This window comes from Podarcis cretensis, assembly GCF_951804945.1.
Source record: "Podarcis cretensis genome assembly, chromosome: 2".
Lineage (NCBI taxonomy): Eukaryota > Metazoa > Chordata > Lepidosauria > Squamata > Lacertidae > Podarcis > Podarcis cretensis.
In genome coordinates, this window is record NC_137171.1 from 127,110,706 (window position 1) to 127,128,270 (window position 17,565).

At 46.1% G+C, this 17,565-nt stretch overlaps 2 protein-coding genes across 6 annotated transcripts in view; both read right to left on the bottom strand.

Annotated features, from left to right (window-relative positions):
- LOC307209511 (uncharacterized protein) overlaps positions 1–17,565 on the bottom strand; it is an 18,639-nt gene continuing 1,074 nt past the window's right edge. The window contains exons 1-7 of one of the 5 annotated variants that reach the window (XM_079964642.1): positions 10,119–10,356; positions 8,401–8,509; positions 5,795–6,297; positions 5,513–5,594; positions 5,172–5,251; positions 4,762–4,888; positions 1–2,134 (exon numbers count right to left, since the gene is read on the bottom strand). In XM_079964642.1, the coding sequence (XP_079820768.1) occupies positions 219–2,134; positions 4,762–4,888; positions 5,172–5,251; positions 5,513–5,594; positions 5,795–6,205 (2,616 nt within the window). In that variant the 5' untranslated portion in view covers positions 6,206–6,297; positions 8,401–8,509; positions 10,119–10,356 and the 3' untranslated portion in view covers positions 1–218. Of the gene's footprint in view, positions 2,135–4,761; positions 4,889–5,171; positions 5,252–5,512; positions 5,595–5,794; positions 6,298–6,718; positions 6,849–8,400; positions 8,541–10,118; positions 10,358–16,278; positions 16,402–17,565 lie in introns of those variants that run through there. The other 4 variants (XM_079964643.1, XM_079964646.1, XM_079964644.1 and 1 more) reach the window with 4 other exon arrangements.
- The window catches only part of LOC307211004 (uncharacterized protein), a 21,794-nt gene continuing 15,851 nt past the window's right edge, over positions 11,623–17,565 (bottom strand). The window contains exons 9-11 of the mRNA XM_079967199.1: positions 17,080–17,161; positions 16,720–16,802; positions 11,623–15,622 (exon numbers count right to left, since the gene is read on the bottom strand). Of these exons, the coding sequence (XP_079823325.1) occupies positions 14,519–15,622; positions 16,720–16,802; positions 17,080–17,161 (1,269 nt within the window). The 3' untranslated portion in view covers positions 11,623–14,518. The remainder of the gene's footprint in view (positions 15,623–16,719; positions 16,803–17,079; positions 17,162–17,565) is intronic.

Here is a 17,565-nt window from a genome sequence, read left to right on the forward strand (position 1 = left end):
ACCTAGCCTTCCCACAAAGAAAAGCCTGAATTCAACATCTTGGCCATTGACTTCCACACTGCAGATCTGGATACGTATTAGAAGAATATTGGGCACCGGGTTAGCACTCGAGAGCTTTGAGAGGCAGGGCTGACTTCTCTGCTGAGCTGAAGAAGCACAAGAACACTGTTGGAATAGAAATTAAAGTTTCCGGAAATAAAATTACTACACAGCAATTGCTATTGTTTGTCTCCACTGTGAGTTCTTTGATGGGAAGTGAGAGATGTGTTGTGACGGAAGCTCTTTCCACATCCCAAGCACTGATAGGGTTTCTCTCCACTATGAATTCTTTGATGGGAAGTGAGAGAGTCGCTCCGACTGAAGCTCTTTCCACATTCGAAGCACTGATAGGGTTTCTCCCCTGTATGAATTCTTTGATGGAAAGTGAGATGGGTGCTATGACTGAAGCTCTTTCCACATTCAAAGCACTGATAGGGTTTCTCCCCTGTATGAATTCTTTGATGGTAAGTGAGAGAGGCGCTCTGGCTGAAGCTCTTTCCACATTCCAAGCACTGATAGGGTTTCTCCCCTGTATGAATTCTTTGATGGAAAGTGAGATGGGTGCTATGACTGAAGCTCTTTCCACATTCAAAGCACTGATAGGGTTTCTCCCCTGTATGAATTCTTTGATGGTAAGTGAGAGAGGCGCTCTGGCTGAAGCTCTTTCCACATTCCAAGCACTGATAGGATTTCTCCCCTGTATGACTTCTTTCATGGGAAGTGAGAGAGTCGCTCCGACTAAAGGTCTTTCCACATTCTAAGCACTGATAGGGTTTCTCTCCACTATGAATTCTTTGATGGGAAGTGAGATTATTTTTCTGACTGAAGCTCTTTCCACATTCCAAGCATTGATAGGGTTTCTCCCCTGTATGACATCTTTGATGGGAAGTGAGAGAGGCGCTCTGACTGAATCTCTTTCCACATTCCAAGCACTGATACGGTTTCTCCCCTGTATGAATTATTTGATGGGAAGTGAGAGAGTCGCTCCGACTAAAGGTCTTTCCACATTCCAAGCACTGATAGTGTTTCTCCCCATTATGGATTCTTTGATGGGAAGTGAGACTACTCTTCTGATTGAAGCTCTTTCCACATTCAAAGCACTGATAGGGTTTCTCCCCTGTATGAATTCTTTGATGGGAAGTGAGAGAGCCGCTCTGAGTGAAGCTCTTTCCACATTCCAAGCACTGATAGCGCTTCTCCCCTGTATGAATTATTTGATGGGAAGTGAGATTGCTACTATGACTGAAGCTCTTTCCACATTCCAAGCACTGATAGCGCTTCTCCCCTGTATGAATTATTTGATGGGAAGTGAGATTGCTACTATGACTGAAGCTCTTTCCACATTCCAAGCACTGATAGGGTTTCTCCCCTGTATGAATTCTTTGATGGGAAGTGAGACTGCTACTATGACTGAAGGTCTTTCCACATTCCAAGCACTGATAGGGATTCTCCCCTGTATGACTTATTTGATGGGAAGTGAGATGGGTGCTCTGGCTGAAGCTCTTTCCACATTCCAAGCACTGATAGGGTTTCTCCCCTGTATGACTTCTTTGATGGGAAGTGAGACTGCTACTATGACTGAAGGTCTTTCCACATTCGAAGCACTGATAGGGTTTCTCCCCTGTATGAATTCTTTGATGGGAAGTGAGAGAGTCACTCCGACTGAAGGTCTTTCCACATTCGAAGCACTGATAGGGTTTCTCCCCTGTATGACTTCTTTGATGGGAAGTGAGACTGCTACTATGACTGAAGGTCTTCCCACATTCGAAGCACTGATAGGGTTTCTCCCCTGTATGAATTCTTTGATGGGAAGTGAGAGAGTCACTCCGACTGAAGCTCTTCCCACATTCCAAGCACTGATAGGGTTTCTCACCTGTATGACTTCTTTGATGGGAAGTGAGAGAGGCGCTCTGACTGAAGCTCTTTCCACATTCGTAACATGGATAGGGTTTATTCCCAATGGGATTTCTTTGAGGAGAAGTGGACTGGGACCTCTGACTAAAGCTCTCTTCACACTTTGAGTATTTATATTGTTTCTCCACTGTGTGGATTCTGTATTGCTCCCACTTGTTATTAATTTCCATTTCATCACCACCTGCAATTATAAAACCAATTACAGTGGTACCTTGGTTCTCAAACTTAAGCTGTTCTTGAATTGTATCCCAAAACCAAAGCGAGCTTTCCCATAGAAAGTACAGTGGTACCTCGAGTTACAAATGCGTCAGGTTACAAATGCTTCAGGTAACAAACTCCGCTAACCTGGAAGTAATTACCTTGACTTTAGAACTTTGAACCAGAATGAGAATGGGAATTGTGTGCAAACGGCGCGGCAGCAGTGGGAGGCCCCATTAGCGAAAGCATGCCTCAGGTTAAGAACGGACCTCCGGAACAAATTAAGTTCGTAACTAGAGGTACCACTGTACAGTGGTGCCTCGCAAGACGAAAATAATCCGTTCCACGAGTCTCTTCGTCTATTAGCGGCTTAGCGCTATTAAAGGCTTAGCGGCTATTAAAGGCTTAGCGGCTAAGAGGCTATTAGCGGCTTAGCGGCTTAGAAAAAGGGGGGGAAGCGAAAAAAATCGCAAGACTCGCACGACGCTTTCGTCTTGCGAAGCAAGCCCATAGGGAAATTCATCTTGCGAAGTGCATCGGAAAACGGAAAACCCTTTCGTCTAGCGGGTTTTTCGTCTTGCGAGGCATTCGTCTTGCGGGGCACCACTGTAATGCGAAATGGATTAATCCATTCCAGACATTTAAAAACAACCCATAAAACAGCAGTTTAACATGAATTTTACTCTCTAATGAGACCATTGGTCCATAAAATGAAAGCAATAAACCATGGTGCCATCTACTACCTAGTATCAAAAACTGGCAGTGATCTACCCATTGCCATTGGAGGGAGAGGGGTGGAAGAGGGGAGTTTAAGGGGGGGACTCAAACTGGAGGGAAAAGGGGTGCATGTGGGGAAGGAGGTGGCTAGCTGGATGCGGGAGGGGAGTTTAAGTGGGAACGAAAAACACTCAAACTGGAGGGAAGAGGAGTGCGCGTAGGATGTGTGTGGGGAAGGATGTGGCTAACTGGATGCGGGGGGGGGGGGGAGTTTAAGTGGGAGGAAGGAAAGGGAGGCAAAATTTCTCTCTCCCCAAAGCAGCTCTCTCGCTTGCTTGCTCTCCCCTCTGCATGTTTTCCAGCATCTGCCCATCCTCCCCATTCACCTGGGCGAGTCCCAGGGCTTCTGCCTCCACTTTGGGCAGCATGTCAAAGCGGCAGCCTTGGGCTAGCCAGGGCGGTACTGCCTACACATCCCTGGTGTGATGGAACAGGAATGCAGCAGCAGCAGCAGCAGAGCGCAGAGAAGAGGCGGCAGCTGTTGCTCTCCTAGCTGCCAGATGCTGAGTCAGGTGGGCTGGAGCCTGCGCACCGTGCGAGCGCCCCTATCTCCTGCTCGGGAATGTGGCACCCACGCTGCTGCTTCGCCTGGATCTTGCTTGGGGTCGGGCTTGGGGAGGGAGGGAGGGAGGGAAGGCAAAGGGATGGGAAGGTCAACCTGCCCAGCATAGTTCCCCCACCGCTGGGGGAGAGTCGCCAACTTCCAAGTCTCCCTACTCCGGAGTCACTTACATTCTGAGGAGCCACCCAACTCCACTTTGTAGCAAGGAAAGAGGCGCTTCCCATCAGAGGAGAGGGAAGGGAAGGGAAGGGAGTGGTGGCAGTCACTGCTGGGACAAGCTGCTCACTCAAAACAGAAGTGTGCTCTCAAATTGGAGCACATTCGGTATCCGAAAAGGGTTCAAAAACTGGAACACTCATTTCTGGGTTTGAAGTGTTCGGGTTCCAAGTAGTTTGAAAACTAAGCTGTTTGAAAACCGAGGTACCACTGCATTTTAAAATATTAATATCTTATTGAAATATATTTTGTTCATAAAGATGTAATACAAGAGAAAGGAATACAAAAGGGAAAGAGTGTGTGGAAGAACGATTTTTAAAAGAGGAAAAAAATTGTGGAATAAATGCAGTGTAATAAAAATAAATTTCCCTTTTATATCATATAGATGTTAAGTGATATTGTTACACTAATATCCAGTTGTCCCTTGGTTCTCGAACGGTTCTGTTCGGCTCCCAGAACTGATCAAAAACCAAGGCGCTGCTTCCAATTGACTTAGCTTCCTGTACTCAATTGGAAGCTGCGCTGACCATTCGACTTCCGAAAATCGTTCGAAAACCAGAACACTCATTTTGAATTTTCAATCATTTGGGAGCCAAAGCATACACGTACCAAGGCATTCAAGTTCCAAGGTATGACTGTATACATAGAGAGAAACTAATTAGAGCCTCAGGAAGAACGACCGTTCACAATTGTTGGTTATTGAACATCGCTAATGAACAGTTGTGAAATAAGAAGAAATGAAGGGGATTAGATGGGAATTCTTACTACAGAGTTAACTGCCTTTGTTGGCTGGCATTAGCTGACATACTTACGGGAACCTGAGATTCAATTAATTTTGTTTGGCCCAATCACGAAATCTGCTCTGTCTCCATTGACTGACAGATATTCGCAGACAACACCGCCAATCACCCTCCATTCCAAATGATTTCTGGGGGCGTTAGATTTCCAGGTGGTGTAGGTGGCGCTACTGAGTTCCGTCCATACCTTGGAGATTCATCGCAAGGAGAGATTTATGGAATTTCAAAACAGATATGATGATCCTCAGAGAGCCTTACCCAGAGAATCCAGGAGTCCATGATTCTTCTCCATGACCTCCTTATACAGAGCTCTCTGATCAGGATCCAGTAACGCCCACTCCTTGTCCGTGAAATGAACAGCGACATCCTCAAAGCACACCGGACCCTAAAAGAAAAAGGGAAATGTCCTCCTCTTAGACAGCATAAAGATGATCTACCACACATTGCTCTGTTGTTCTCTGCCTGTTAATTGCTGTGTTGTTTAAATGGGATTGTTTTGCTTCACATGGTATGAATGCTTATTTTAACATCTCGCTGGAATTCCTTTATTATTTTAATGATGGGTCCTAATCTTTGTGTAAATGGGTGGAACTCCACATTTTTTTCTTCCAAGCATTCTGGCTGCCCCACCCCTCGGCCTCTCTCCCTACAAGTCTCATGCCCCCTACCTGATCTGCTTCTATGGCCGCTGCTTCTCCTTCTCCACCATGAAAAGACGCATGAGGTCTGGCTGGCATCATCCGGTCACCTGCCAGAGACAAAGGGAAGTGGGAAGCCATGAATGCCTGCTTTTCTCCAATGTTCAGGACTGCATCTCTAATTTCAGATGGACTTTTGAAGAAGTCTATCCTACTGAGACATTTGTACAACTTCATATTTTAGTTGTGCAAAAATACATCTCTGCTCCTTTGGGCTCTTGGGCCCAACCACATCCCCATAAAAGAGGAAAAGAACCCACAGATTTGAATCCCTAGGATGTGACCAAGGAGAGAAATAACACTCTCCTTACCCAGTGGTCTCTCTCTGGTTTCCATCGGAGTCCTCCTTGCCTCTGAGGAATCGGGACCCATTTCTGCCATCAGATCCTTTCCCTGAAAGAGCAACAAAGATTCAAAAGAGATAATTGGGAGAAGGATTAGAAAAGTAACGGAAGAGGCAAACACTCTAGGGGTACCAGATCGCATTCCTAGGATCCGATCCATAAAGGGATGGGACATTAGTACCACATTTTGGGATACTCTTGCTCTGGTTTGGTGCCCCTTGTTAGTTTCCAGAGGAAAGTCTCTCTCACCTGCTGCTCTGCCTGCTTCCTCTCCTCTGCCTGACTCAAGAGGAAACCTTCGGCCAGGGCCACTGCCTGGGAACTGGTCTCCGCTCCACATTCCCTCATCCAGCTCTCTATCTCGGGTGGAAGGACAGCCAGGAACTGCTCCAAGATCACCAGGTCCAGCATCTCAGCTTTTGTGTTCCTTTCTGGCTTCAGCCACTGACAGACAAGGTGGTAGAGTCGGCTGCATACCTCTCGGGGTCCTTTGGCCTCCTGGTAGAACTGCTTGAGCTGCTGGCTCTGAACATCTGAGCGGAGGGTGTCCTCCTCACCCAGGATCTTCCGCATAGAGTTTTCCCAGAATCCCTCAGTGCTCCCATCTTCAGTGGCCGGGCCTATTCCTGCTTTAGGTCCAGCCGAGTCTTGCTCATCCATCTGTGCTCTCAGGAAGCTTCCAAGAGATCAGAAGGAGTCCCTTTTTTCTTCTGCAAAGTTCTTCCCGTCCGAATTAGAGGTGCTGGCAAACCCTACAAAGCAAATGCATTGTTCTGTTATAAAATTGGCACTCTGTCAGGATCAGAAAAAATGTCCCCAGACAAACGTGGATGGCTTTTGCTAGCAATCAAGGCTGCACTTCACACTCTGAACATATTGTGGTTATAAGTTGTTTTAAGCTGTTTTTAAACTCCACAAGAGAAAAATAAAGTTTTTTTGGCGGGGGGGCAGACACTATCAGAATTTGTCTTAATCTGGCTGGTCTAAATTTTAATATAAGCAGAAGTTACTATCTCTTGGGTAGTGGGGGGGGGGGACACACACCATCAGAATTTGGCTCAGTCTGGCTGGTCTAAATTTAAATTTCAGTGCAGTACTGTGGGACCTCGACTTACAAACACGTCAGGTTACAAACGATTCAGGTTACAAACTCTGCTAACCTGGAAGAATTACCTTGAGTTGAGAACTCTGCCCCAAGTTGAGAACGGAAATCGTGTGCCGGTAGCGAAAGCATGTCTCAGGTTAATAACAGCTTCAGGCTAAGAATGGACCTCCGGAACGAATTACAGTGGTACCTCGGGTTACATACTGTCAGGGGCTCAGGAGCAGAGGCACCGGGAAGAGAGGAGATGGAGAGCGAATGGGAAGAATCCGAGGGGAGCGTAGGAGAAGATGACAGTGGCCCGAGGGATTCCATGAGCCTCTCCAGCGAATCGGAAGATTCACAGAAGGGGGTGACAGTGGCCAGGGGAAGGGGGTTCCCAAGGGGAACGCCCCAGGAGCAAGGGGGCAGCAGGGACTCCCAGAGCAGCAGTTGGAAATCAGGACCAGCTTCCCCACCAGAGCATAGTGGGGGGGAAGAGTCCCAGGTATCGGGGCCAGTGGATTCCCCACCAGGGAGAGAAGATAAGGCAGGGCTGACCATGCCTCCATCGGAGAGTCAGACAACGGAGGGGAGGTCAGATCCGGCCAGTATCCCGGAAGAGGGAAGCAGTGACAGAAGTAGTGTAACGGTCAGGAGGAAGGTCACTGGGTTGGCGCGAGAGGCAAGTTCAAATGTACAGGAGCGCGGGACAGCAGAGAATGAGGATTGGGAACCGGGTCCTAAAGCCCGCCGGAGGCAGGGGGAGGAGTTAAGCGACTCAGCGTCAGAAGAGTCCAGAAAGGGGAATGCCCCAGCGGGCAGGAGGACCCAGAGGAGGAGAGAGCAGCAGAAAAGGTGGAGCAGGGCTAGGATCTTAAACTGGTGTCAGAGGGGAGGAGATTCAGACGGGACTTCGCCGGTCTAGGGTTTAAGACGTGGAGCTGCGCGCTGCGGCTTTGAAATGGAAACTGAACTTCAATAAAGACTTTTGTACATAACGACAGCCTGGCATTGGTCCTCTGTTAGCTGGGACCTAGGGGCAGCTCTGACACATACGCTTCAAGTTACAGACTCTGCTAACCCAGAAATAGTAATTTGGGTTAAGAACTTTGCTTCACCATGAGAACAGAAATCGTGCTCTGGTGGCGCAGCGTCAGCAGGAGGCCCCATTAGCTAAAGTGGTGCTTCAGGTTAAGAACAGTTTCAGGTTAAGAACAGACCTCCAGAACGAATTAAGTTCTTAACCCAAAGTACCACTGTAATAGTACTACATAATTACTACTACTACTACTACTACTACTACTACTTCTGTTATGCCGCCATCTGACTGGGTTGCCCCAGCTACTCTGAGCAGCTTCCAATAAGATGAACATCAAACTCAGTAAGGCATCAAAGAGTAAAAACTTTTCTTCATCAATACAGCAATTATTCTCCTCGCTTTGAACCTCACCCCCACCCCCGAATTCATCAACGGACAAAGATTTTCCAAGATTTTCCGCTGTTTCATTGGTAGCAGAAGAGGAAAAATAACTCTTACTTACACTTAAGCACAACCACAAGGCCTCTTGACTAGGTGTTTGGCTATACGATGTGAACTGCTAATCTGTTAATTATTCTCTATCCTGTTTCCCTTTCTTCTGTTTAAGACAATTCACGAACCCATAACTCAATACAATGACCACTAATAACAGAACATGTCACATATATCCCTGCACATTTACAGAGGACCCTCTGGATACGAATGTAATTTGTTCCGGGGGTCTGTACATACCCCAAAAACTCTGCAAGTAGAAGCACCACTTCTGTGCATGTACATAAAGTGCTTTGCGCATGCAGCAAAACCCAGGAGAATACACTTCCAGAGTTGCCATGTTCGCAACCTGAAAAAAGGAAACGTAGCCCAAGAGTCCACTGTATTACGATATTTTGCAACATTGATGAATAAATCTTCACCCAACTTGGGCACATACCCATGACCAAGCAACCCCCACCCCTTTCATGGCCTTTGCTCTGGGGGACCTTCCTCCCCAAGTCTTTCTTTCCTCTCATCTCTAGGAATCCAGCTGAGTTCCTTTTAACTATGGAGAGTAGGAGCCCACAGAGAGAGGCTTTCTTCTGGGGAAGGTTTTTTGACAGAATTACAAGCCTGGTAGATGAAGGGAACGCAGTGGATGTAGCCTACCTTGATTTCAGCAAGGCATTTGACAAGGTGCCCCATGATATTCTTGTAAAGAAGCTGGTAAAATGCGGACTTGACTATGCTATCACTCAGTGGATTTGTAACTGGCTGACTGACCGAACCCAAAGGGTGCTCATCAATGGTTCCTCTTCATCCTGGAGAAGAGTGACTAGTGGGGTGCCACAGGGTTCTGTCTTGGGCCCGGTCTTATTCAACATCTTTATCAACGACTTGGATGATGGACTCAAGGGCATCCTGATCAAATTTGCAGATGACACCAAACTGGGAGGGGTGGCTAACACCCCAGAGGACAGGATCACACTTCAAAACGACCTTGACAGATTAGAGAACTGGGCCAAAACAAACAAGATGAATTTTAACAGGGAGAAATGTAAAGTATTGCACTTGGGCAAAAAAAAAAATGAGAGGCACAAATATAAGATGGGTGACACCTGGCTTGAGAGCAGTACATGTGAAAAGGATCTAGGAGTCTTGGTTGACCACAAACTTGACATGAGCCAACAGTGTGATGCGGCAGCTAAAAAAGCCAATGCAATTCTGGGCTGCATCAATAGGAGTATAGCATCTAGATCAAGGGAAGTAATAGTGCCACTGTATTCTGCTCTGGTCAGACCTCACCTGGAGTACTGTGTCCAGTTCTGGGCACCACAGTTCAAGAAGGACACGGACAAACTGGAACGTGTCCAGAGGAGGGCAACCAAAATGGTCAAAGGCCTGGAAACGATGCCTTATGAGGAACGGCTAAGGGAGCTGGGCATGTTTAGCCTGGAGAAGAGGAGGTTAAGGGGTGATATGATAGCCATGTTCAAATATATAAAAGGATGTCACATAGAGGAGGGAGAAAGGTTGTTTTCTGCTGCTCCAGAGTAGCAGACACGGAGCAATGGATCCAAACTACAAGAAAGAAGATTCCACCTAAACATTAGGAAGAACTTCCTGACAGTAAGAGCTGTTCGACAGTGGAATTTGCTGCCAAGGAGTGTGGTGGAGTCTCCTTCTTTGGAGGTCTTTAAGCAGAGGCTTGACAACCATATGTCAGGAGTGCTCTGATGGCGTTGGACTCGATGGCCCTTGTGGTCTCTTCCAACTCTATGATTCTATGATTCTATGATAAGGTGGGACCCCTTTGGCAGGCAGAGAGAGGAGCAGCAGCTTGAACAGAGAGGAAGGGGGGAAGGATGCTCCCTGCCTTGGGGGTCTTCTCCCCCCCTGAGTATCCTCCCCCTGCAGCCCAGGGCCCTCCCCCTTCTCCCCCAGGCGCCCCAAGGGGGAAGAGAGACGAGACTCACTGGATCCTAGGAGGGGCCATCGAGGCAGCCATGGCGGAGAACGAAGGAGGAGGGGCTTCCGCTCTGGAGGACCTGGGACCCCCGCCCCCACTTCCTGGCCTCTCTAGGATTCCAGCTCGGCTCCTGTTAACCCTTGGCGAGCCGAGCGCACAGAGGGCAGAGGAGGCTCTGAGGAGCTGCGCATGCTCCCTGCCGGCGACCCGGACGCCTCAGAGCACGAAGCGGGGAAAGGGGGAGGCGGAGGAAGGGCGGGGCAAGGACCAGTGACGAAACAGCCCTGGCCCCGCCCCTCCGCCGGGAAGGCGGCCGTGGCTGCTCTGAGGGAAACGACTTTTCCCACCTTCCCGCCTTTCGAAACCTGACCTTCCCCTCAGTTTCGGGCGCCAAGGAGGCCGATTCCTGGCACACCAGGCAGCAGTTTCCCTGGGCTCCCTCCTTTATCGGGGGATTTATTTTCATTCTGCGCGATTTCTGTTCATCTCTCTTGCTTTTGGAGTTTCTATCTGCTTCTTTAGAGAGGCATTTTCCTTTATTAAAAAAGTTCCTTTCGCCAAGCTTTGCCTGCATGCCATTAAGTATTGAAATCCATTTATTCAAATGGATTTCGAAATAGTCCTTTATAGTGCCATCCCTTCCCCCGACTCCTCCTCCGCTGCTACTGAGGAGAAATGAAGAGGCTTCTCCACCTCAGGCGTTGCACTTGTGTCTGTCTGTGTGTGAGAGAGAAAACTGGGGTGCAAGAAGGGCCCAAGGATCCTGTAGTGGCCCCAGCAGAAGCCATCCACCATGGACTTGAAGCCCTGCAGGTAGTCCTTGTCCCAGTTTTGGATGTGGGGCTCCTCCACTGCGAACATGGCTACAATCTTCCCTCGGTCATCAGCAAAATGGAAGAGCTCCTGCCAGTCAAAGAAGTACCTGTACAGGTAGTGAACCTTCTGCATGCCATTGCAAGAAGTGGCAATCCTGCTTCATCTGGTACAGGACATGTTATTGCAAGGGGCAGGGTGCCATCAAGGAAGGTCAGGTGGGGGAAGGGAACTCCGGGGGGGACAGGCACCCCCTGCTCCTTCATGCCAAAGGAGACCCCCCCACACTATTGTGGCAGGACCCCATCTGCCCCCCACCCCAGCTAAGCAACAGTCACATCATGCAGGGTTGCCACCTGCCCTGTTTAATGTGCTGGATTAGATTCATTGATTCACAGAAACAACACTATGTGAAGTTTCCAGAAGATGGGTTCCAGAACAGGTGCAAGTTCACTCCAAAGAATGTTCTACACATGCGTTGCTTCTGGGCTGACCAGAGAGATGCTTAGTCTGACCTCTACTTTTGTAGCGTGAAGATGTAAAGATTGGGTCTGGAAGCTTTTTGGTGAGCATTATGTGCTCACCTAGGTTTAGCATTATGTGAATATTTGGGGTGGGGGAATTCAAAGATTTAGAAATATTGAAAAGAATGAAACTATCATTGATGGGGAGAATCTCGGCGATAAAAATGAATATAATGAGAATAAATAATAATTTTTTAATTTACATCCCTCCCATCTGGCTGGGTTTCCACAGCCACTCACTTTGGCTTAAAACACAGCACAACAACAAACATTTAAAATATAAAAACACAGCACAACAACAATATAAAAGCAATATAAAAATATAAAAACACAGCACAACAAACAATAAAACAAATCCTATAGAAGCAACAAAGTAACCGATAAATCAATGGAAAACAGTAACAACAACAACCAGCTTACATTTATACACTAATTAAAGTAACCATCAACCCCAAATAACATTTATCCAACACCAACCCGACAAAATCAAAACAGGGGAACCAAAATTAGAACCATCTAAAACATTTTAGCAAGTTGCCTCAATCAGCTGTTCCGGCAATGTCCCCTTGGTCTCTCAGGAGCCTTTTACGCCACATGGAAATGGGCCTTGCAGCAGGGAGCAGTCTTCCTTCCGGCACTCAGGGCAGCAGCAATGCCCCTCTGGCCTCCCAGGAGCCTTTTAGTTGTTCAGGGTGAGTGTGGGCTCCACAGTTCCAGATTTAGAATCGTCTTCTGAAGCGTTCTATCTGTGTTGGATAAAAGGCTAGATACTGCTGGAAAACACATAGCTGTTAAGAGCTAGAGGGACATGGTTGGCACTCATGTATCTGGTATGGTAAAGCTGGAATACATAAAAGCTTCTCTAATCACCCCTGAGTGCTCCCTGGAAGGACAGATCCTGAAGCTGAGGCTCCAAGACTTTGGCCACCTCAGGAGAAGAGAAGACTCCCTGGAAAAGACCCTGATGATGGGAAAGATGGAGGGCACAAGGAGAAGGGGACAATAGAGGACGAGATGGTTGGATAGTGTTCTTGAAGCTACCAGCATGAGTTTGACCAAACTGCGGGAGGCAGTGGAAGACAGGAGTGCCTGGCATGTTCTGGTCCATGGGGTCACGAAGAGTCGGACACGACTGAATGACTAAACAACAAAATCATGTTACCAGGACAAAATAATTAGAGTTTGGGGAAAACATAGAAACTTACTGGAAAACAAAACACCAAGGTGGGTATCCTTAATAGAAGCAAAGACAAGGAAAAAATCAATATGGGTTACAAATGGGGTAGCTACATCTGTTAGACTTGAGGGAGAAACAAAAATGAAATTAGGAAAAAAATGTGTCGGACTGGCTAAACTATAATCAAATTAACTCAAGATTTAAGGCAGACAAAAAACAGATTTACAGAACAATAATCACAATTTGAAAAAGATATTAAGATGTACGGTTAAAAACCTCTGTAAAATGTATAAAATATTGTTCGAGTGGGAAACGAAAGCAGAGCTGGTGAAATCATCTTTGATAAGTTGGGGTGGGATGTGGGTCACAATAGTGATTTAAATTTATGGGTGCAATTGTAGAAAACAAATGAAATTCATTGTCAGCTATGCTCTAAAGAAGAAGTATTTAAAAATGATCCACAGGTGGTATGTGACACCAAACAGACTAGCCAAAATGTTTAGATCTAAAAGTATAATTGGAAATGTAGTTGGAAATGTAAGGGAACAGTTGGTACATTTGATCACTTATGGTGTTCATGTTGTAGGGTAACAAAAAAATTGGGGAGATGGTGTACAATGAGCTTAAGAAAAGGTTTTTTTAGAAACAGTACCCAATAATCCACAAGCTTTTCTTCTGGGAATAATGACAGAAATCTAAAAAGTAAAATAAAAATTAACTTATGGATGTACGTGAGGACATTCACTCAAATTCTAATTACACAAAAATGTCCCATCAAAAGAAGAATGGCATCTCAAAATACTAGATATATATATCAAAGTAGCCAATATGACAAACAGGTTAAGAAAGAAATACGATAAAAGACTTGAAAGGTGACTGGATATCATATCCAGATTATATAGAAACATTTTACACCAAGAATCATAACAGGTGCAGACAGGAAACCATGGAAAGAGTGGAAGAGAAGTAAAAGTAAAGATATATGGTATAGGATTTAAATAATTTAGAATAATATAGGTATGCCATTATTATTATTAGTAGTAGTAGCAGTATTTCTCTATGACGTTAACATAGTATGTTTTGTTGGTGAGATATAAGAGAAATATAAATAAAAAATGGAAGAAAACAGTAAAAACATTAATATTAAATGTATAATGTTAAAACAAACCAATACCTCTATTTCTGGAAAGGTTTGTATAGCAAAATATTTTAAGCAAGGATCAAAAAGAGTACAGTCAAGGTTGCTGCCTGATCTCAACAGGCAGAGAGAAATTTCAGTGAAGAAGTAACCCTAAAAATACTTCATCTGTTGTGACGGACTGATACTCCACTAACACTAAGGAGGAAGGGAAACAGGGTCGCCAGTTCAAGGAATTTATGCCACACAATGACAAAAATGTCCCCCGGTCAAGATCTGGTGCTCACTCAACAGGAATGGAAAAAGGTGTCAGACGTTGCCACTGGGGTGAATCAGACTGCTCTGAATCTCTGTTCAGTCTAAGTCTCCTTCCATGTATCATGTGTGCAGAGGAGAACTGGATTTGGCTGAAGCAAACTGCTTACTGCTGTTCACAACATGTAATATACAGAGAATTCTTTCTCCCTCATGGATGCAATTTTTTGCTCCTGGCATGCGCTAAGGACTTTTAAGGATCAAGGAGAAGAGTAGTGAGAGATTTCTAGACTTAACCTTCCCACAAAGAAGTCTGAAATCAACACCTTGACTTCCACCTTACAGATCTGGATACATAGTATGAATAATATGGGACACCAGGTTTGCACTCCATGGATTTGAGATGCAAGGCTGACTTCTCTGCTGGGTTGAAGAAGCACAAGAACACTGTTGCGATACAAATTATAGTCTACTAAAATACAATCACAACTTAGCAATTGCTATGCTTTCTCCCCAGAGTGAGTTCTTTGATGGGAAGAGAGAGTGGAGTTGTGACGGAAGCTCTTTCCACATTCCAAGCAATGGTAGGGTTTCTCCCCTGTATGAATCCTTTGATGGGAAATGAGACTATCCTTCCGACTGAACCACTTTCTACATTCCAAGCAATTATATGGTTTCTGCACAATATGAATCTTTTGATGGGATGTGAGACCTGTGCTCTGTGTGAATCTTTTTCCACACTCTTGACACTTAAACGGTTTCTCCCCTGTATGAATTATTTGATGGGAAGTGAGATGGGCATTCTTACTGAAGCTCTTTCTGCATTCCAAGCACTGATAGGGTTTCTCGCCTGTATGAATTCTTTGATGGGAAGTGAGACTGTGGCTGTGGCTGAAGCTCTTTCCACATTCGAAGCACTGAAAGGGTTTCTCCCCTGTATGAATTCTTTGGTGGGAAGTGAGATTGTTCTTCCAGGTGAAGCACTTTCCACATTCTAAGCACTGATAGGGTTTCTCTCCAGTATGAGTTCTATGATGGAAAGTGAGGGAGGCGCTCTGACTGAATCTCTTTCCACATTCTTGGCACTGATAGGGTTTCTCCCCAGTATGAATTCTTTGATGGGAAGTGAGATGTGTGCTCTGACTGAAGCTTTTTCCACATTCCAAGCACTGATATGATTTCTCCCCTGTATGAATTCTCTGATGAGAAATGAAACTGACCTTCCATCTGAAGCTCTTTCCACATTCCTTGCACTGGTAGGGCTTCTCCCCAGTATGAATTCTTTTATGGGAAGTGAGATGTGTGCTCTGACTGAAGCTTTTTCCACATTCCAAGCACTGATATGGATTCACCCCTGTATGAATTCTCTGATGAGAAATGAAACTGATCTTCCATCTGAAGCTTTTTCCACATTCCTTGCACTGGTAGGGTTTCTCCACAGTATGAATTCTTTGATGAGAAGTGAGATGGGTGCTCTGATTGAAGCTCTTTCCACATTCCAAGCACTGGTAGGGTTTCTTTCCAATGCGCACCAACCCCTCTCTCTCCCCAGGCTTCCAAGGTAGCCACCTGAAGGCGACTGAACGCACCTTAAACGGCACCTTGTTTTAGAGGGGGAAAACAAGAGGGGGGAAATTCTCCCCCTCTCTGCGCAGCGCCTCCTGCCGCTTCGCTGAAGAGGCACTGGGGAGAGAGGGGGAGATTTTTTTTTCTTGTTCTCCCCCTCTAAAACAAGGTGAGTCCTATTGTCGGGTACGTCCTATGGTGCAAAAAACACGGTAATTAGAGACTCAGGAAGAACAACCATTCACAACTGTTCATTCTTCAACATTGCTAATTAACAGCTGTAAAAGAGGAATAACTGAAGGGAATTAGATGGGAATTTTTACTATGGAGTTCACTGCCTTTGTTGGCTGGTATTAGCTGATATATTTATGGGAACCTGAGATTCAATTAATTTTGTTTGGCCCAGTCATGGAATCTGCTATGTATCCATTGTCAGTTATCTCTTTAGTCAACCAAAATCAACAGAAGCAAAAACACAAATCTGGCAGAAGCTACTTCAACCTCCCTACCCACTCTGACGGATATTCACAGACAACACCGCCAATCGCCCTCCATTCCAAGTGATTTCTGGGGGCGTGAGATTTCCAGGTGGTGTAGGTAGCGCTACTGAGTTCCAGCCAAACCTTGGAGATTCATCGCAAGGAGAGAGATATGGAATTTCAAAACAGATATGATGATCCTCAGAGAGCCTTACCCAGAGAATCCAGGAGTCCATGATTCTCCTCCATGACCTCCTCATGCAGAGCTTTCTGGTCAGGATCCAGCAACGCCAACTCCTTGTCCGTGAAATGAACAGCGACATCCTCAAAGCATACCAAATCCTAAACAAATAAGGGTGATGGGGTTAGTTAGATAAATCCTGGCCCATTTTTATGGTTTGTCAACTGCTTAGAAACCTATTTAGTCTTCAATGTAAATATAGAAACAAAACAGCAACTGCTGATAAATAATATTGGCGACATTGAGAAGGCGATAAGGATGAGGTGGATGTTCCATATTCTCAGCACATAAACCATCTTGAATGGCATTTCCTCATTTTCTTCAGGGCACCATTGACAGGAGCCAGGAGGTAGAGGGAGTCACCCTGCCAGCCCCACCCCTCAGCCTCTCTCCCTACATGTCTCCTGCCCCCTACCTGATCTGCTTCCATAGCTGCTGCTTCCCCTTCAGGCTCATGAAAAGACAGATGAGGAGGTCTTGTGGGTATCATCCTGTCACCTTCCAGAGACAAAGAGAAGTGGGAAGCCATGAATGCCTGCTTTTCTCCAATGTTCAGGAGTGTATCTCTAATTACAGGTGTACCTTTGAAGAAGTCTACCCTATTGAGTGCCTTTTGACATCCGTACACCTTTCGTCTTTTAGTTATGTAAAAATTTATCCCACCTCCTTTGGGATCTTGGCCCCAACTGCCTCCCCACAAAAGACGGAAAGAACTGACAGATTAATTTCCAAATCCCCAGGATGTGACCAAGGAGAGAAACAACTCGCTCCTTACCTAGTGGTCTCTCTCTGGTGTCCATCAGAGTCCTCTCTGCCTCAGAGGAATCAGGACCCATTTCTGTCAACAGATCCTGAACCTGAAAGAGCAACAAAGATTCAAAACAAAATGGCAAGGGGGATTAGAAAAGCAATGGTAGAGGCAAACACTTTAGGGGTAGCAGATCTCATTCCTTGGATCCGATCCATAAAGGGATGGGACATTAGTACCATATTTTGGGATACTCTAGCTCCGGTTTGGAGCCCCTTGGGAGTTTCCAGAGGAAAGTCTCTCTCACCTGCTGCTCTGCCTGCTTCCTCTCCTCTGCCTGACTCAGGAGGAAACCTTCGGCCAGGGCCACTGCCTGGGAACTGGTCTCTGCTCCACATTCCCTCATCCAGCTCTCCATCTCGGGTGGAAGGACAGCCAGGAACTGCTCCAAGATCACCAGGTCCAGCATCTCAGCTTTCGTGTTCCTTTCTGGCTTCAGCCACTGACAGTCAA